This window comes from Pistacia vera, unplaced genomic scaffold (assembly GCF_008641045.1).
Source record: "Pistacia vera cultivar Batoury unplaced genomic scaffold, PisVer_v2 Contig8, whole genome shotgun sequence".
Taxonomy (NCBI): Eukaryota; Viridiplantae; Streptophyta; class Magnoliopsida; order Sapindales; family Anacardiaceae; genus Pistacia; species Pistacia vera.
This window is the reverse complement of record NW_022196667.1, coordinates 322,947-344,761: the sequence shown is the minus strand read 5'-3', so window position 1 is coordinate 344,761 and position 21,815 is coordinate 322,947. Positions and strand designations below refer to the sequence as shown.

Genomic DNA, 21,815 nt, shown 5'->3' with positions numbered 1-21,815 from the left:
AAGATGAGAGCTTCACACACACTTCTTTTTAATCAATTAAAAGCTTCATTTGCTGCCTTAGTCCACTCAAAAGATCCCTTCTTCAAACATTCAGTTATGAGAGCCATAATGGAACTAAAATTAGGGACAAACCTGGTAGAAAGAGGCTAACCATGAAAACTCCTAACTTCCGTAATTGAACCAGGTTTAGGCCAATTTTAAATGGATTCTACCTTGGATTGATCTACCTTAATGCCTTCTCCCCGAACTACATAACCAAGAACACCAATTGTTTCATAAATAGCTCACATTTTTCAAGCTTAGCATACAACTTCTTTTGCCTCAATAATTCAAGCACTAAGCTAAGGTGTTCTACATGACTATCCCACAGTACTATATATCAATATATCATCAAATATACAACCACAATTTTTCCAATGAAAGTTTAGTACCTCTTTCATTAACCTCATGAAGGTAATTGGTGCATTGGAAAGGCCGAAAGGCATCACACATCCATTCATACAATCCTCCCTTGGTCTTGAATGCCGTTTTTCCATTCATCTCCCTCTCTCATTCTAATCTGATGGTAACCACTTCTTAGATCATTTTTGAGAAGATGGTTACACCATGAAGCTCATCCAACATGTCATCTAACCGTGAATGGGATACCTATACTTGATAGTTATCCTATGATGGCCCGACTATCAACACATCCGGTAAGTGCCATCCTTCTTGGGTACAAGCAAGGCTGGAACTGAACAAGGCTCATGCTTTCTCTCACAAATCCCATGGAAATCAATTCCTTAACTTGTCTTTGAAGCTCTCTTGACTCTTTGGGTTGCACCTATATGCTGGTCTATTGGGAAGAGGTGCACCGGGATCCAAATCATATGATTGTTCTATTCCCCTAAGTGGTGGCAAACCCCTTGGTAACTCACTAGAAAAACATCTCCAAATTCATCCAAGATGGTGAACTTTTGGGTGAAATTCAGGTTGCTCTCTCTCTTGGTTTGTCTCGACTATAAGGAGGGCAATGAAGGTTTTGTGTTTTAGGAAAGCTCTTTCTATTTGAGTGCTATTTAGGAAGAGGGTTTTACGGGTTGGTGCCTTGGATGTGTTTTGGGAAAGTGCTTGGAAGTTGTTTGTGTGGGAGCTTGGATAATGGCTTGGGTGGGGGCTAAGGGTGCAAGGGTAATAGACTTCTTGTTGAGCTTGAATGAGTATGTATTCTTGCGGCCATCATGATCACTTCTCTATCATATTGCCATGGCCTTCCAAGTAAAAGATTGCAAGCATCCATGGGAATGATATCAAAGTACCTCATCCGAATATCTCTCAATGGAGAATGGTACCACTACTTGCTTGACTACTTGTATGGTGTCTCCATTGCTTAACCATTGTAGCTTGTACGGGTGAGAATGATCCACACCCAGCAGCCCTATTTCTCCACAAGTTTGGTGGAAGCAACATTGGTACAACTCCACTATCAATGATCATTGAACAAACTTTTCCCTTGATAGTGCACCTTGTATGGAACAAGTTCTCCCTTTGGTTCTCTTGGGGGTTTACTTGAGTATGCAGCAACTTCTTGAGCATAAGCATCTCTCCACTTCAGCTTCCTCAGTAACCTCATTCTCACTCTCATCTACTTCCTCTTCTTCACTAGAATCCCTTTGACAAGCATCATCATCTCATTTATTTCTCTAAGGGTCATAACTCTTCGGTTTGGACAATTTGCTTGGAAGTGCCCTAACCTTGACACTTGAAACATTTCTTGTTCCTCAAATCAGCCGTGGAGCATCATTCCTCACAGAACCTGTTTTCTCCTTTGGTGTTTCATTGGCTTTGTTCTTATCATAAGCCGTAGGTGCCACATATGGTTTGGTGGAGGAAGGTGAACCCCTTTGGTAGTTACTTTCCTTAAAGAGTTTCTTGGGAGCCAAGGACTTCATGTTCTTCAATTGCCTTTCAATCCTGTGTAGACAGCTTGCAAACATCCCCAAAGGAATGGTAAGCTTGCAACTCAAGCTTTATGCAATGTCCTTACTCAAACCGCCTATGAACCTTGCAATTGTATGCTCTTTCTCTTCGGGAATATCACTTTTCAACATCAACCCTTCATTCCCGAATATACTCCTCAACTTTTCATCTCTTGATTCAATTATGGAGCTTAAGATAAGTCTTGTTTGTGGTTATCGGGCAAGAATTTTTCTTCAACACTCTCCTCAATTTCTCCCATGATCTAATTCTAGCCTTCCCTTTTCTTTCTCTCTTCTTCCTTGTATTTTCCCACCACAAGGAGGCATACTCTTGAACTTTATATGGCTACTTTACACTTCTTTTCATCATTGTAGCCCTTAAATTCAAATACCCGCTCAATCTCATGCAACCATAAATGAAGTCATTTGGGTCAAGACTTCCATTGAATTCGGGTAAGTCTACTTTAAGACCCCTATCATCATCAAACTTTCTCCTCCTAGGCACTTCGGATTCACTAGATGAATCATTATATCTCCTAGGTTTTCCATATACAATGGTGTCCTAAGTCTCTTCGTTGATGGTAGTGTGGGCGCCATCCCGTGGGGGTGGTTGTGGGGTTTCCCTCAAAAGTAGGTTTGGTTTGTGAAAGGTGGCAATGTCCTTAGACATGTTAACCTCAACTCCATCATGCTTGACATATTTCTCTTTACTTCATCAAGTTCTTCTTGTTCTTTTGTTGGCACTTTCCCATGGTGTTGGGGGTGGAATTGGGGAGGAAGGGGACTTGTTTGCCAAGAATTTTGAAAATTTAGCTACTGTGAACAGTAACTCTGGATGAACAGTAACTTTTTGAAATTTAAAGAAAATGGAAAATGGGAAAGGTCAAGTGTATGAGTTTTGGTGATTTTGGTTAAGTGTAAGTATTCTGTGAATAGTATTCTTGAATAGTGTTCTGTGAATAGGCTAAGGAATGGTTTTTATGGAGTGAGATTAGGTTAATTTAATTGTGTTTAGGGTTTAGGGTTTGGATTAAGGGTTTAAGGTTTGTTTGTAAAGGAATGGGTTTAGTTGACTTTGGAGGGAATTGGTTAGGGTTTGGGTGAGGTGGCAATGAGTTTGGTTACAAGGAAACAAGGTGTAAGGGATTTGGTTGGGGAATAGTGTTTGATGAGAGAGAAAAATTGTTCATTCACTTGTAACAAAGAGAAGTTTTGAAAACACTTAGCTAAAGAACTCCAAATCCGCAATGTATACTCCAAAATCGCCACCTTCTTTCATCAATCCTAAATCATCCTACTCCATTCACAACCTAAGCTCTGATACCAAATGATCCATCCAACCAATTTTCAACAACAAACAACACAAAATATGCCCTAAGCTCAAGCTCAATTCGGCCAACACAAATGGAGCAATGTTGCACTTACTTGCAATTTTAGGTTAAGACAAGAATGAACACTTCAAGCATAAAGAATTCTCCACCAACTTGAATCGATTCACCACCAAATCTCCTTGCCAAGACTTGGATAAAGAAATCTCAATAAGAACACAAGTTCTCTCAATGGTTAAACCAGTTTTTGATAATTTTCATGAACTACTTTCAAGAGAATAGTTGCCTTTATATAGGCAATTACAAGGTTAAAGAGTAAACAACAATACATTACAAAAAATGAAAATAATAAATATTACACAAAATACAAGCCTTCCATTCAAAATTAAGGCCATACCCATTTAATGCAAAAAAGGGACATAATCCCTAATTCTAGGGTTCTGTCTTTAACCACCCTATTAGTTGAAAAAACTCACTTTATTAGCCCAAACTTGATCAATGATCCTAATCAAGTCTACTAATAAGGGTGCAAGAGATTGGGCCTTGAAGATCTTGCAATGGATCCAATAGGGTTCAGTGACTTTCCCCTTTGGAATGAGAATTGGGCCGAATGGGCTTACTTCACACTTGGGCTTCTCTCTTGGTGGACTTGAGCTTCCTTTGTTGGGCTTGGACTTGGAATGGTTTGGGCCGAAGTGCTTGGGCTCTCTCTCCCCTTGGGACTTGCTTGGGCCGAATCTCCTCCAATGCTTTCACACTCCACATCCAAGTGTTTTAGGACTTGGAATGAAATTCTTTGATTCAACCGAATTAACAAGTGTTTAGGACTTGTAATTCCTTGTCCACTATGTTTACAAGTGTTTTAAGGACTTGTAAACGTATCATATATGGTAGGTGAAATACAACATTATGTCACAAGAAGAAGGTTTCTTTTGAGAATGACAATTGTATAGATATGTTTCGTGGTTGGATATCCTTAAGGTTTATTGGTTGAAACATCCAGGCTTCGTTGGAAACTATGAGATTTCTCTAACTTTTCTTTGAAGTGTAGAGGTTATAAAGAAATCATAAAGAAAACTGACAACAAAATAGCATATGTTTATGATTTTAGTAATTACAATCACAGATTGATTTTATGTTGATTGAAGACGTAAAGATTATCTTGGTTCATTATTGATAATCATATTGACCGGATTATTGAACGAAATGTTATCTTTGGACAACGTTATTTTCTCAAAATAGTGGCCACTTTGAAGTTAAAAAATTTGTTTACCCGGAAGCCAAAATTGTTTTCTCTTCCTAAATTAAAATCAAAACAATTAATGTTGTTCAAGTGGGAGAATGTTATAAATTTTCATGATTGTGGGCTAACATTAATTATAATTTTGTTTTAATTAAAACCGGATAAATGTGTACTCCAAATGAGATATCTAGATGAGTTTTATGTGATCGTTCTAAGATTGTTATTATAATAATCTAGGTAAACGACTAGTATGGGGTTAAGCTTTTAATGAGCTTCAAGGTTTATTGGGCTTTAATGGAAGGGTCCAATTGACCAATATTAAAATTGGGTAAATTCCCTCTTCAAACGCATTAGAACAACTTAACCTATTGTAAATCGTCATTCAATTCAATGCGCGTTATAGGAAAGGAAGACTTATAAATATCTGTGACTCTTATCAAGGGTCGAAGAATCGACAATCATGATACAAACAGGTTTGTCTATAATCTTTAATAAATAATTCAGTATTTTATAACCTATACGCGATTTTGGGATTCTGAAATTTATTGAATGATGATTGTACATTATTAAATTGTGATTTCAATTTCGGAGATTTTCTTACTAAGGAGAGGGCACATGAGGAAAGATTGCAACGATTCGTGATCAATACAAATTATTTGTAATGGCAGGACCAAGAATGCAAGTAAACGTCTAATGTTATCATCAGTATTGATTATGAACTGTATGTTTTGTTTTCTGGTTGATTTTAATGGCCAGAGTCGCCACTTCCTTGCTAATCGGTACTTCACTGGATGGATTTTACCTTCTGTTCTCTTTATTAATGGTCATAGAAATTCAAATAGATGCTATTAGCTGATTACATAAACATTGTTCAGTTATCACACTGAAGTTTATATGAACTGATAGTCAACTTAATTTTTAGAGAAAATAGTAATTTGCGAGATTCCCTGGGTAAAAGGGGGCTGGTTGCCAGTGGCTATGAGAAGAGTGATGATTCTGATCATAGTCAACAAGAAGAGAAGAAGGGAATATTGAACGTTACTTTGTGTGGGACAATTGAGAAAAGATTGCAACAAGTTTCATCAGAAAACAAAGGTAGTGTGAATATGTGTGTTTGCATTAGATAAATGCCTGAAAAAATGTGCATCAGAAAGTAAGTAATGCAATAATATAGTTTACCTCATTTATTTTGTTTGTTTAATGCTTTTCTTCAGGGATTATGAAGTGATCTTAAACTGGAAAGAAAGGTGAGAATCTTCATGTACATAGGGTTGTTGCTTTTTGGCTTCATCTTTACCTTTTGTTTGCTTTGAACTTCTTTTTTCCATTTCCAATGCGAAAAAAAAAAAGGAACTTAAATTAATACTGCAAATTTTCATGAAAAGATGAAGTTGTTTCTGTTTGATCTCATTATATATATATATGTCTACCAATACCATGATCTAAGTCTCTTTCTGCGTAACAGAGAATGGGCTTGAGCCCATCATCTTAAAGTGCATGAATACAAGTAGGCTTAAAATCCGTGAGTTTAAATGAGAAAATTAGATCATCACATTTATTGTTTAAATTACAAAGTTGACATTAATTGGTGTGTACACGAGTATCATGAATAATCCTCAAAATGGCAAGAAAATTACAAATGTCAATTTATGTAGTATTCCCAAAGGTAAAAGGACCATCTAAACATGTGCAAAATTTCAGTAGCGCCATCAATCATCACATGGTTTATGCAGAATGAGGTGACTGTTTTCAGGGACCGAAAGCCTCTCTTTATCGTATGCAACGCCAGCTTCTGTAACGGAGCCAAAGCCACTCCTTCGTCCTTACAAGGACAAAATATGATAAACAAACACGCCCTCTAATATTCTCCTCATCCAAGAGACTCAAATATAAAATTAGGATAAAAGAACAAGTCCGCTTCAGAGTGTATCTTAGAAAAGGACAGCTTCATTGACCTACTACTACTCTCCACTTTGTTTATAATTCTATGGCTACAAGAAACTTGATCATGATGTGATTGTGTTTGGCTCATCCAACTGCAACTAAAACCTTCCTGCACAAGTTTTGGTATGATGCTTAAACATAAACCTATTGCTTTCAACTTAAGACATGGTTCACTAGTGGCTAAAATACCACTTTCGTAAATATTTTATAGTATCTCACTAACATCACCATATTATTATTGGCTCAGCTTAAATATTTTACAGTTTTCCTCTCACCTCTCCACAATCACAAGGAACATATAACAAGAGTTAGTGTTAGCTCAACTACAAAATACATGATCCTTTTCCTTCAATTTCACACTAAGTTATTATAATTTGTCAAGGCAATAGTGTAGATTGAATGTGGGTAACGGACCCACCAATATCAAAAGAATCAGATTATTGCAGTGTCATCATTTGCTCAACGACTAACTTTGGTTAGGTTTCTACACTTATAACTCAATTTTACAAACTTTCTCTTAGAGTTCCGACGTGGTAGCTCTCAATTAGTCAATTCGTAAATGGGTTTTGTTTGCTCGTTATATGTCCCGATTGCCCAATTTTGAGCTAATATGTCAGGTTTTTTGGAGAAAGTTTAGAAAGTTTGTAAGATTGGGTTGTAAACTAATATTTGTTCTTCTTAATTTCAAAAATCTTCCTTGGATGCAATCTGACCACATTCAATAAGTTTAACTGCTTTTTGAACCCACTTGAAAGCTTATGGAAGCTGCACCTTTTATTTGAAGAGAAAGCTAGTTGAAGCTTATAGCTTTGTACATTACATTAATGGGTATTAACAGAATAACGTTAAAGTCAATTATGCTTTTGGTTTATGCTATAGTTGTGGACTTGTGGTGGGTATAGAATACCCTTTATTATAAATGCTATTTTAATAAGAGTGGTCAACTTTTAAATGTGACCCGAAGTGTTTTAACAGAAAATGACCTTTAACCGTGACAAAATGGACACCCAATTACCCCTTCTCCACATGCTTCTTGCTGCCTTCTTCTTACAAATTTACAAAATTGGGAACTGCAGCCCAAACTATAAACCATACATATACTTAAATATCAGATGTTTATCGAGTTAATAATTAAGTCATTTTATACAAAATTAAAGAGTGTAATTCTGTCACACTCATCTTTGCAATTATTGGTGTGATAGGAATTAATTTGATTTGGATTTTAAGTTTTCTTTTTATGTCATTTACCATTAAATAAAATCAATAAAATTTAGGTTGAATAGGAGAATTTAATCAATGTCTTTAGGTATACTCTAAGTTTTCACCTTTTTTATCCGACAAATCGTGTCATGAAAGCTTACTATATATGTTGATTATATTACATCTCCAAATTCGCTTTCTTTACTAGGTTCTATGAATTTTAATTTTAAATTTAATTTTATTATAATGTTTTATTTTAACAAATTGAAGTTTATTTCTTGGTTTTCATATCATTTATGTTGCTGCTTGTGGTTAGGATGTGTCTAAGCTTAAATAAACAACAATAACACCAAAATTGAGTGAAACCACAGTTGACTGGGATGGTTGTGGTAGTCACTTAATATATATTTATTTAAATTTAAAATTCAGAATTATTATTAAATATCTTTTAATAATTTTTTTTTTCATAATTGAGGAATTCGAGTCACCTTTACTGTACCTTAACTAACATCGAGATCCTAAAACTATTTACTAGGTACGAGCTCTAGTAGTCATCCCTATTATTAATATTAGGACTTACACTCACGACCATGTTAATATCCTCCTCTTACTTTTTATTTTCAAGGAGACTCGACTTAGGAGACTTTACTATCAGGCAGTGGTGGTTTAAAGACAAAAAATGATTTTATTAATGAGGTATTTTGATATCTCTTAAAGAAATAATAAATGATTTAATAATTTACATGAATTTACCTTATATTAAACCCTTTAATTTGAAAGGATTGGTAAACTTGTAAATTAGTAAAACACAAGCCCTTCAAAGATCCATCAATTTTGTTGACAAGAAAGTGAAAAAAACTACCCGTGCTCTTTTCTTTCTCTGTGAACTTTAATTTTTCTTTTGAAACGAATAAAGCGTAAACTCTCATCAGAGTATTCAGACTCAGATAGCCACTAGGCTTCAAAAAAATTCACTCTTTTAAACCGTCTTTTTAATATTCAAGATCCTAAAACAAAATTCCCATTTCTTAAGATTCATATTCTTCTTCTTCTTCTTTCTTTTCTTTCTTGTTCCGTCAACAGTTTCTGGAACATTTTATAGAATGGTGAAAGTCATGATGGTGGTGGTGCTGGTGCTGGTTGCTGGCGCTGGCGCTGGCAGTGCCGTGGCCGTGGCGGTAGAGTTGGGAAGTGATAATACAAGGGCATGTCACGGTTTGTGTTTGTTGGATTGTCTCCTTCTCTCCTTCTTTTGAAAAGCGTGCAATCCTTGAATCACATGTCTCCTGCCTCCTCCTCTTTGCTCTGACTCGCGCTGCTTCAATCTTTTCGGTCCAACGCTCCCTTTTCCGGCTGGTAATTTTGTGTCCCCGTTCTTCTTCCAAAGGTATATGCTTCACCGTTCATGCTTTATCTTGTGTTTTTCAACTCTACTTGTCCCTATCTTGCTCTGTTTTTCAACGAATTTCGCTTTTTTTGTATTTTTGTTTTTATTTCCCATCTCCCTGCATGAATTTTAACTGCTTTCATTTGGCTAGTATCACTTGAGAGTTATTCTAACCGCAATCCCAGTTCACTTGTTAGACTCAAAATAAATAAAATAAGTCTTTCTGACGAAAGGAAATAGAGCACTTATAATTTTTTTTTCTTTTTGATGATAAGAAAACATTCAAATGATTAATAAGGAGAGCGAATGGGTTTGAGAGGGGAAATGGTTTTATAGATAAATGATAGTCTGTTGTTATTAGTTATTCTGGCTCGAAAAAAAAAAAAAAGTTGGTTTTTTTAAAATTTCACTTTGGTATGATAGCTTTATCTTTTATTTCATCATATAAATATGGTGCATTAGCGATTACGGTTACTTTTGTAGCTGAAAATAAGGCTATTCATAGTTTGTGCATCCTTTAGTTTGGCCAAGCAGGAATCTAAGTCATGGAAGCACGAAAGTATTGAGGTGGCCAGTACAGGCCCCATTTGCATCCTCAATGCACCCATTTAGTAGGGCGATATCCTTTAAACTATATTGGGAAACAATATACATTTGTTCTATAACCTTAATTATGAGCTTTGAAGATTTGACCTTAAAAGAATATTGAAATGACATTCTGGCTCGCCGTTTTGTTCTACTATCACTAAAAGTATCTTTGCTTGTATGTGGAACACATTTTCATAACTCATCTTTGGTTGGTTTAATGAGAGAAAATTATAGTTTTTTGAAAAAGTCTTAGACAATCTTCCATATTGATTTATGCTAATCATAAACATCAAGGGTATTTCTCTATGTCCTTGGAACCAAGCATATCTTACTATGTAGATGTCCCATTTTGTGATGTGGTTGTTACCACTTAACACTGATTTACGCTTGGGGACCGTAAATGTGAGCATGCTATGAAACATGGATCAGAATGTTACCTTGTTGTTACCTTGGATGGTTTGTTAGATAGTGTAAGGAAGAATGGTAAGAGTCCGTACAATAGTTCATAATGAAATGCCATGATCCATTTTGTTTCTGTTTCTCAGTCCGATTTGATACTTCCACCCTGGCGTATTAACTTTGACGGAAGGCTCCTATGTTGGTGTTGTTGCACCTTATATTCTCAGAAATTGGTATTAATATGTTTAACAAATTTTTAAAGTACTCAATACTTGTTACGTTGTAAGTCACAGACTGCGATCTGGACAGTGGTCATAAAAGTATCAGAAGTATGACTTAGTGTTCTGTTGAAGTAGAGTTGCTCCTACAGTTTATATATTTAATAAACGGTTTACATGGGCTTACATTACATGGACACAAAGTTAAGGATAATTTCATTTTTTTTTTTTTTTTTTTTTTTTTTTTTTTGGGATTTGAGGAGTTGGAATTATGTTTTTCAAAACTCTTCCAATGAAAAACTTCTTTTCTTTGTTAAGTAAGAAAAAATATGAGAACTAATTTGACATATGTTTTTTGCTTATCATCTGAAATTCAATTGTTCTTATCTGTTGTAGTGAGGTTGAAAGAATCGCTCTACACTGTTAAGAGTATAAAGGAATATGGTATGCACTTGGACAAGTTGAATCGACTTCAAACAGGTACCAACAACTCATGTTTTCCAGCTGGCATTTATGATGCAAAGCAGTTTGACGTGAATGCAAAACCAAATAAACATTTCTCTGAAAGAGACTCTAATAGAAGCATGGATTCAACCCTATCTGGCCACTCAATGTATGTTGATTCAGACATTTCAGAAGAACTTCGGAATAAGGTGAACATTGAATTTGATGCTGGAAAAACTTTTATTGTGTACAATGTTGATTAAGAATATGTTCTCTCTCTTGGTTTACGATTAGCTTTCTGATACAGTTCTTATGTGATATCTATGCATAAATGTTAAATTCAATAAGTTGTTACTCCCAGTTTAAGCTGAAGCAGTATATTTCATCATCTGTGTTAGTGACTTGGGCAATCACTGAAAGATCTAATATGTTTTATAGGTCTTTGAGGCAGCTGCTAGAGAAGGTGCTACACTTGTAGATCAATGGTTTGTTGGTTGCAATGCAAGTCATGTAGTATGTGAAGAGACTTCTGTCCAGAGATATCTTGGCCTTTCTAACAACATTGTCACGGTCAGTATTCTATACCTCTACTGAAACTGGACATATTTGTAGACTTGAAATAGTTTCTTTGCTCAAAATTTTAGGCTCTACAAGAATAAAGTTTTCTGGCTGTCTCTGTATAATGCTTGCACGCATTTTGGAAAGTCTTAAAAATGACATCACCTGTAACATGGAAGAGCTTCAAATTATCAAGAGTGCTTTTGTTTATTGCTTTTATCATGATAAAATTGATTTGATACGTGATGTGTTTCAGCCTCTTTGGGTTCTGAAAACAGCAAAGGAGAAGAATGTGCAGAGGCTTGTTCACATGTCAGCTGATTTGGCCAGGCAGGTTGGAACTATGCTTGAAAATCTTCAAAATGGCACTGTAAGAGAGGTAGTTCTGGTTACTTGCTTTCAGAATTTTTAGATGCTTTTTTGGACAAAAGAATAATACAGGATTCTAATATATCCATATACACTTTCAAGTGTAAATGACACAGTTGTAATTGTAAAAAATTTCAGCTATAAGTTACTTTCTTTGTGTGGCGAAACAAGTATAGTGAAAGAATTTATCATGAAATACTGTTTCTTTTATATCCTCCCATATGATTTTTGGTACTGTTAGTGTTGACTATCACCTCCGTCCCCTGTATCTTCTTAAGGAAATTAATGGTGGAAATGTTCCTCAAGATGGTAAGAGCTGTATAAGTAAAGCAAGCTATGAAGAAAGGCAACAGATTGTAAATTTGGCTAAAACTGGTGTCAGAAATCGGCGTGGTCGTCGTATGCAGGCAAGTAGTCAGTCATGAATTTGTCGGCAAGTTTTTACTTAATGCATGCTTGGTTCTGTTTGTCTGATTATTCCTAGACTGCAAGTTTTCCATTTTCTCCATGCTCCATCTTAATGTAGTGGTTTTGACATGTAATACAGCTGACATTTAAAAAGTTATCTTTATGTCGTTTGCTTTTAACTACATTACATGTTAGTTCTATTTATTTGTGATTGTATTACTGTTGGGGTCAGATTAAAATTTGACTTATTGTTGAATGCTTCACTGTTGAACTGATTACTTTGTGTTAAATATAAATCATAGAACTTGTTTTTGGATTTTGTTCTTACAGACTTGCCAAACCCCAATACGTCCATTAACCCCAAGTAGCCTTCTGGATTCAATATGCTGGTCTGTCTCTGAGCCAACTTCAACTGCTTCTATATACACAGACTCTTTCAGTGGTGAGGATGTTAGTGAACATCAGTCATCCATATTCTTTGATGCAAAGGAGGATAGCAAGTATTCAGAAGCTTCATTTGCTAACTTGACCAGATTGCTTACAGAAAGGTTGTTGATCTCTCTCTCTCTCCCTCTCTCTGCTATTGTAGAGATTTTGTCTTTGCTTCTAGGTGTAAGGTTGTGGCTGAGATTTGACCCTCCAGCTCATGGATCCTATTATTTAGTGTTACAAAAACCTGTTGTCACTTCTTGCTATCAAATGTGGAGAATGATTTAAATGATGTATGCCGATTTTGACCTATTAGATGGGACCATTTTGAAAACCTCGCTTTTTTTTTAAAAGTGTTTATGCTCTCTCTGGTTAACTGGACCACTAACTGAAAATCTTTTTTGATAATTTGTCTGATTCAATGAAGAGTGCTTTATTTCACTAAATTTCTTTTACATGTGGCTCTGCAGTGAAAAAAGCGAGTTGATATTTAAGAACCATTTTCTGACCATACTCTTTCCTGTTGATCGATTTACTGAGATGGGGCCTTCTTCGCGAACATATTTCAGTGATAATGGCTTCACATGTTTGCAGGTGTTAGATCATATCTATGAATTTTATCAGGTATGATTTCAAGATGTTTGCTTCTAGGACTACCACTTGTGGATCAATAAATATTGTGTCTGTATGTCTGAATGGGTGGGAGAATGGGTGTGCGTGAACCTGTTTCAGGTTTCTATTGAAAATGCTTATGAATACTGTTATGTCCCTTTTGTATGCCTCATTAGAACTATATGGTTAATATAGCTTGGAAGCTTCTCCATTGATCATGAGTGGAAGGAGTTTCTTTCTGGAATCCTCAATGTGTGTTGATACCCTTTTGCAGGAGAACATGTCACCTCATGAGATCATTTCAGCTATTCACACTGATTCAAGGCATGCTGACCGGCTACGTGCGGTGTACTCCAGTAAAGAGACAGCAGAGCACGGTTATGTAAATTTTAAACGAATTGAATTCTTAGGAAGCCGTAGAAGTTTTGAGATGTTGAAGCACGTAAGCGGGGATAACAATAGTAATGTATATGAGCTCTTGCTGAGAGCATGATATTATCTTAACAGGGTTGCAAGTCCCCTTGTACTCGTTTCAACACAACAGTGCTGGTGATACTGACTTGTCAGCTACACACAATAATCCCTGTGCCTCCATTAGGTACAAATCCATGGACCGAAAGCGGAGATAAGGAGAGAATTCTGCTTTGTGTCATAGAATTACATTTTATGTATACATGTTCTCGCATTTGATGTGTGTAGTGAACAGAAAATGAGTGATACCCTAAATATCAACGTGTGTGTATAGAGTATACCCCGTTTGAGTGCTTTGATAACATTGTAAATTGTAGACATTTTTGTATGATTTTGAGGCTTTGCTATCAATTGTAATTTGATCCGTTTCATGCACAAGTGCACTTGTCCCAGAAATGCATGTATTCTAGTTTTGCAGTTCTGTAATTCGTTCAAAAAATTATTATATTTAAAGACAAACAGACTTTGTTAAAAATTTACTGAAGTTTAATATTATTCTCTAAACGAAACCTTAAGGTTAACCTCAAGGGATTAGTTTGATGGTCAAGGAGGTATATCCCTTTCCTTGACTTTCTAGGTTTAAACTTTGAGACTATCTATTTTAATGTATAATTGTGTTTTATCTGGTTTATTTGGTTTGTAGAATATTTAATGAACTCCAGAGATTAGTTGAAGTATATGTAAGTTGACCTAGATACCGTTGCTAGTTTTTTTATGAACTATTAGATTGACACTATTTACCATAACAGATACTGATTTAATTTATGGTAATGTAATGATTCGTTATACTATATTTATTTGTCAAATCAAACTCGAAAGGCCCACCATCTCCTTTATAGAAGTTTCGCTTGTTGAAATTTCCGAGAGGCACATCTTTTGGTCAAGAGACAGGAAGCTCGAAATATGAGTAAATGTTCTTGAAAACATGGGGTTACGGACACATTCTCGAATCCAAATCCAAATGGGGTGGCCTTTAAAGTTAGTATTCACATTTTTCATGGTCTTGCCAAATGCCAATTGCCATATTAAGTATTCACATTTTGTAAGCTGTGCAATTAAATATCCCTCATCACTTTACGTACGAAATGATGTCGCACGTTTTGTAAATAAGATGCATCATCCATGCCCACATTTTCAATGCAAAGAGATTGCTTTGACTTGAATCTCTACTAAAGGAAACCTTTGTAATCGATTTGGAAAGTTAAGACTTCAATAGAGGGTTTAACTATTACTTAGCTCTAATGATTACTTGATATAAAAGCACAATCATTAAATGATTTGCATTAGTTTCTTATTTGTTAATACAGAACCCAGTTCACTGTACAGCTTCATTAAAGCCAAAAAAGTGTGCAAATATACAATGGAGGGTAATGCTTTATGTTCTTTTCTGCACATAGAGCTTCCATTCCTACACTAGGTTCACGATTAATAATTTAAATTTACTGGACAAGTGACCAGCATGTTTCCTAATTGCTCTATCTTAAGTCACTGTTTTAAAACTCGAACTGGATCGACCAGTTCAACTAGGACCCGATCCGGATAAATATGAGAATCGAAAATAATATAAAATTCACTTTAGACCGGTAACAAACTGGCTGAATAGTGTCAACCCGCCGGTCCGACCGACTCGAGGCTTAAACTGGTTCATTAACTAGCAAATCTAATCCCTAAAAACACCAATTTTTAATTTGCTTCATTTCTTTCTTCTCTTCTCCAAAGTGCAGCTTCCATTTTCATCGTGACTTCGGCAATAACGACACCATGCAAGTAGGGAGAACGAACTAGGAAGGAGATCGAACTCATCACAGTCAGTTTTTCTTTAAGTTCAAAGACTGGTAGAGTAACAAGCAAAGAAACAAACACCAGAACACCCATCCAACATCAACAGCTTTTTAGTTTTTTCTCTGTGCTGGTGCTTGGGTTTGCTCCCCTCTTGGTTGAGAGTTTTCTGTTTGGGTTTGCTGGTTGTATTGGCTTTTCCCCTCAGCTTCTTATTTTGCGTGTCTGGAGTCTTCAGTTCTGTAGCTCTCTGCTCTGGATTCATGCAGTTATGGTGTTGGTCTTTGAGTTTGTTGGGGACTGCAATCCTTTACGGATTTTTGCTGTTGTGGTGCTGTGATTTGGGCGCTTTTCAGGGGTGCTGGAGTCTTCTCTACTGCTGGAAATTTGCAATTGTGGCTTTAGTATTCCTTCGGTTTGGAGCATTGTTTTAAAAGCCGGACCGGACCGGACCGGACCGGTTGGACTGTGAACCGGCCATGTGTCCGGTTCGGTTCAATGTCAAAATGTTATAAAACAATAGACCGTTTTAAACCGTTTGAAAACCGGATTTTTGCAGCGAACCGCCGGTCCAACCGGACCGGCGGATAAACCGGTCCAAATCTAAAAATCCCTAATACGCGAAAACCCCTTTCATCGCATTCAGTTCTTCTCTTTCACTCCTTCTCAGCTTCTTACGAAAATTTTCTCAAGTTTCTAATGAAAATTTTCTCAGTTTCTTACGAAATTTTCTCAGATTCTTCTCAGTTCTCTCTTCTCTGCGAATATTTATCAGCTTCGTCTGTGTGTGTTGTCTGTTCTCTGCGAAAATTTATCTCTGAAACCCACCCAAATCGCATCTGAGCTCTTTGAAATCAACGACGACGTCTTCCTCCCTCGCCGGAAATCGACAACGAAAGCTCCGTTCCTCGCTGGAGATCGACGGCGACAGCTCCATCGTTGACGATAGCTCCGTTCCTCGATCCAGGTAGCCCTTCTTCGATCACATAGTTGACTTTTTTGAGAGGGTTTTAAGGGTTTTAGAAGAGGACAGAATCACAGAAATGGGGAAGGAGATGAAGAGAGTGAGGCCATTGTTGTGAGTGGTTCTTGGTTGTGTCTGTGTATGGATAATTTCGTGATTCATAGCTTGTGGTTTTTGGATAAGCATTTGGTAAATGCAGTAAAAACTTTTTATAATGATGCAAACTTAATCTGGAGCAATAATCAATGCGGCATGGCTTTAGTCATTTGTTCTTCATAAAACTTTTGACTGTAATTGTAGTATTCTGTATAGGCTTGGCTGTGGCTGGATATGCAACTTTTGACTGTAATCATAGTATTTTGTGTAGGCTTGGCTGTGGCTGGATATGGAACTTTTGAGTTTTGACTGTAATCGCAAAATCTCTGCTTATTTTTACTAATTAATTCATGTGTAAATGGTGATTAGTTGGGTTGAAGATGACATGTGCCGAATAGGAAAGAGATCCTTTATGAACAATTAATTGTTAGGAGATTGATCTCTTTTCTTAAGATAGCAAAGCAGCTGGTTTACATGAGCACCTCATCACTTTTCATTGCTTAGTGCATGTTTAGTACATGTTTTTCAAGTTTCAGACAGATGGTGTAATTTTTTTAGATTGGAAGTCCTGGAAACCTAATCATATTGTAAACGTTTCATTTGTTCGATTATAACTTAGCGATCTTATAAACCTTTTTAAGTTAGCTATAGTATTTATAATGTTAGTACTGTATTATAATTTATATATATATTTATATACTAAATGAATGAGAGGAAAAAAATGGAAATTATATACATACTATACATATCAGTCCTATATTTTAGGTGGGATTTACTTCTTAAAATATTTTTGAAGAGAGAAATACTATAATATACAACAAGAGAAGAGAAAAACTTGAAGATACTAGAAGCTAGCCTTGCTGTTTAATGTATATATGATGCGTGATGACATCACCGGTCCAACCGACGGTTCAACCGGTTGGACCGGTTGAACCGTGACCCAGCCATCAAAGCGGTTTGCTCTCCGGTCCGGTTTTTAAAACAATGGTTTTTTGTCCACAATATAGGCTTGTTAGTAGTGGTACAATTAGAAGGGACATAACAAAACTTTATACTAAAATAAGTGATAAACTCAAAAAAGAATTTGAAAATTATCAAAATATATCTATTGCACTTACTTCTGTCATATGGGTTGCTAAATTGAAAACATATTTTTTGAGTGTCATAATACATTATCTAGATCATAGTTGAGGTTTACAACAAAAATTGATAGGTTTTAAACCATTATATGCTAAACACAGCGTTAGAGCAATCCATTTTGTAAATGTTGACTCTGGTAATAATGTCTATAATTAATAAAAAGTATTTTCTATATTATGTAATTTGTATTTAATATATGTTATAATGTATGTCCTTAGAATGGTAGAATCGTGATGAGGGTATCGAGTGCTTCAAATCTCGATAGTAAAGACTCTATGATCACATATAATGGTCATTCTGGAAACATCCGTAGCCCCAATATTATTTTGCCTAAGGACACATATAATATGGTAAAGCTATCATAGTATTGAATGACCTTGTCAAAAGATACTGACAGATCTCACTTGTCAAAGTTGTTTGTCGATAACCTGGTGCAACACATGGGTGCTTGTCATAGGCAAGTTCATTGGATAGATCCACTAGAGGATTCCACATAGATGGTAACGCCAATATTTATGGAATAAATCCTCTAATAGATGGTAGTACATGTGATCCTTAGAATTGAGATCATCAGATTGCCTTGTGCACCCAACATAGCTCTATTCGGTTTTTTTTTTTTTTTTATTTGACTAATTTTGGTTATGTGTTTTCATTTTTGTTTTACAGAGTCGATGTTGTGATATCTGTTGTTTTATTTGTGAATGGATTCTATAAATTATCTTTGATATTGGAAAAAGAAATGATTTTGTGAACTGGGTTGGAGGAGAGTTGTGTTATCTGCATTGTTATGCAATGTCCAGATTGTGCTTATAGGAAATTAATTTGCTTTTTGGGAGTCAAAAGTTTTGATTTGGTTGAATTGTTTATATGAGTGTGATTTGGTTTTCTGGTCGTTTTTGTTCTGTTGTGGATGATTGTTTCTGTATTGTGTCTTTATGGTGATTGTATTTAATCTTTCTTTTTAAAGGGCATGTATGAAGGAGATCAAAAGAAATCATTGGAGGTTTTGATCAATTTGCTGAATAATCTTAGTGACAAGAAGGGAACTGTGTTTGATCAAATCTGGAATTAAGATTGATGTAATTTCTAAGAGTGCAACATATGTAATTGAAAACAAAGGTGAATCGGATTGCTTTTATGTTATAGTGTCAATGATAAAAAAATTGTTTCTAGATTTTGGTGAAGGAACCATATAAACACTGTGAGCTGCCATAGTCAATGGTATTGTAGTTCCATTCATATGCCAAAGGAATCCATCTTTTTTCTATAATTTTCTTTTCATTTTTCTTTCGAATATCAGTTTCCAAGTTATTTATATTTCACCCAACTAGCTATTTGGTGTTCTTATAATGGTTCAGAGCCCTGTAAGATTAATAATGATTCCTTTTCTTGGAAAATTTTTGATAAATTTCAGCAACTAATTTATTGTCCATACTGAGCTAACACTTAAGTGTGAAAGTGCTATAATTTGGGATCTTCCTTGATTGTGAACTTTGCTCCCTGGCTTTGTTCATGTTGCTTTTTTCCAACTATATATGCCTAATTTATCATGATCAAAGATGAAAGCATAGAACTTGTGTCTTAGTTGTTATAGTTTAAGCTTCTATTTCCTCCTTTTGAGCTAAGAGTAATCTAGATGTTAAAATGGTGAGTGATTTTCCAGTGGCCTTGTCACGTTTCTGGCAACTTTGTCAATTGACCCTTTCTAGAAGACTAAAGTAAAATTCATGTTTTATTCCAAAACCTCATTGCTTTGTAGTCATCTCTCTTTGGTGACAATATATAACCAACACTGTTGAATTAGCAGATGCAAACTTCTTGGATTCTTTGAAGAAACAGGTTGATCCATAGTCAAGAAGGACCCTATTTATCATAAGTTAAAGACCATAGCTATCTCAATAAACCTGCTGCACAACTTCTGCTGCAATGTCTTTGTTGTCAAGATTACGCTGTATCACTGTGGATGTTACTGGTACTCTTATGGCTTACAAAGGGGAGCTTGGTGACTACTACTGCATGGCAGCCAAATCTGTTGGACTGCCATGCCCTGACTACAAACGTGTGCATGAGGGCTTTAAACTGGCATATAAAGAGATGGCAACAAAGTATCCATGTTTTGGTTATGCAGCAAAGATGCCCAACTTGTGTTAGAGATTCCTTTGTCAGGGTAAGATATATGACTGAGCCATTGGCTTGATTAGCATGCCATTTTTATTGCATATGTAGCAGCCCGGATCCTGAATGCTTTGCAACATGCTGTAATCGTAATGTTTTTAAGAAGATATTTCTAAAGTCATAATTGTATCAATATATGCTTTATGATTGTACTTCTGGATATGACATGAATTGTTGCACCTACAGGCAGGATATGATTATGATGAGGAGACATTTGAGAAGATATTTAAACGTATATACGCATCCTTTGGTTCATCTGCACCGTATACTATCTTCCCAGACTCTAAACCATTCTTAAGATGGGCACATGGACAGGGTCTAAAAGTTGGGATTATTAGCAATGCAGAGTACCGTTATCAGGATGTAATTCTTCCAGCTTTGGGTTTGAGCCAGGTCAATATGTTCTTATATATCTTTTTCAAAATTTATTTGACATGTACGAACGTCTCATAGGTTTTCCTCATTAATGCTACTGATTGTCCTTTTTGTTATAAATGTGGTTTCTGAGCAATAGAAGTCCTAACAGTCTCATACAATTAACAATTCAGGGAACCGAGTGGGATTTTGGTGTATTTTCTGGTCTTGAAGGCGTCGAGAAACCTAACCCAAGAATTTATGAGATTGCCCTTGAAAAAGCTGGAAATATTGCTCCTGATGAAACTCTGCACATTGGAGACAGCTTTCGCAAAGACTATCTCCCTGCAAAGGAAGTGGGGATGCATGCAATACTATTAGATAGGTTCAAGACACCTGATGCTCAGGAATGGAAAAAATCTGGTGCCCTTGTGCTTCCTGATTTGGTCGCAGTACAGGATGGACTTACTTCAGACAAGTTAAACTGTTAAAAAAGCCTTCTTTTCACCAAAAAAAAAACAAGTTGTCCTTTGTACAATTTTTATTTTTTAATGTCCTTTCCATTGACGAATATTATTACTAGTTGTGACTCTGCGGCATTGCTGCCTTCTGCTTTTTTAGCTTATTTGAACACCCATTGAGACCTTTCTGCGTGGGTTTCAATGGGGAAGAAAATGCCAGGTTTTGTAATGGCAGTTTTGATATCTGATTCTAATGTTATCAGTGCTATTCTGGCTTTTTTCTCAACAATCTTTGATTATGTGTCTATATGAATGAAATTTAATCTAGTTTGGGATTATACATTTTGATGAGACCGAGTTGCTTGTACACACTTTTGTCTTGCAGGTATGTTGCTATAATAGGTGGGAATTTGGACCCGGACCCAAAAACCCACCCAAAAAGCCGACCCTAAGACTGCATCATCAGAAGGACCGGTACTATAAGGTTTGGTTCCAAAACTAGACCAGGCCCATGAAGTAGGGCTCGGGCCTAGGTTCGGTCTCTCCTCCAAGGCCCAGTCCCAAACCCTTTGGCCCAATTTTGTTTAAGCCTTCGATAAATATCTAAAACCCCTTATTTTGTAGATAATAAATATAAGGAGGGCTAAACGAAAATTTTACGCATTAGGAGTCTAGGACCAGTTTTTTGGGTGGATTTAGGGTTACAAGTTCTAAGCTTTGAAAATTTCACATTATGAGTTTATAAGTTTTATATTGGTGTATTATTTCAATGATGTATCACACTAAAATCCGTCCTACATATGTTTGAATTGATTATATTCCATATAGAATTGGTATAAAATGAACCTCAACATTTAGATTATTAGAGTTTAAACGGTTTTAAGTTGAAAAGGAAAAATAAAATTAATTTAACATGACTAATTATAAATTGGTGTAAGAGACTTAAACTAAAATATGAAGTACAGAAAAGGTAATACAGGCAACCATTTAAGCCGGTTGCAAATAAGAAATAAAAAGGGCTTTCTTTTGACTCTTTTGGTCACATTCATTTAAACCGGTGCACCGCTTGATTCGTTTGCTTTGTTTGTTTCGAATTTTGGTATTCCAAAAAACAAAAACACTTCTTGGCAACAAATTTTAATTATTTGAAGTGCACGCTACCTGTTTGATAAAAATTCTCTTTGAAACTCATCGTTCTGTTTTCAACTTTTGTTTTGGAGTAAAACATGAGCTGAAATGCCAACCCTTTTCGCTTTTCTTTAATACTACTGCCTGGTTCATGGAATGAGC

The 21,815-nt window shown here is 35.9% G+C and overlaps 1 protein-coding gene and 1 pseudogene across 1 annotated transcript; both read left to right on the top strand.

The window, feature by feature from the left end:
* The first annotated feature begins 8,776 nt into the window (after nt 1-8,776).
* On the top strand, nt 8,777-13,685 carry LOC116117107. The gene is made up of 9 exons (XM_031403131.1): nt 8,777-8,888; nt 10,033-10,131; nt 10,662-10,918; nt 11,148-11,279; nt 11,524-11,646; nt 11,915-12,043; nt 12,375-12,592; nt 12,944-13,097; nt 13,360-13,685. The coding sequence occupies exons 1-9, from the start codon at nt 8,777-8,779 to the stop codon at nt 13,576-13,578; spliced, it is 1,443 nt and encodes a 480-aa protein (XP_031258991.1). The 3' UTR covers nt 13,579-13,685.
* A 5,737-nt stretch (nt 13,686-19,422) lies between these two features.
* LOC116117092 lies at nt 19,423-20,555 on the top strand (annotated as a pseudogene).
* Nucleotides 20,556-21,815: the final 1,260 nt, after the last annotated feature.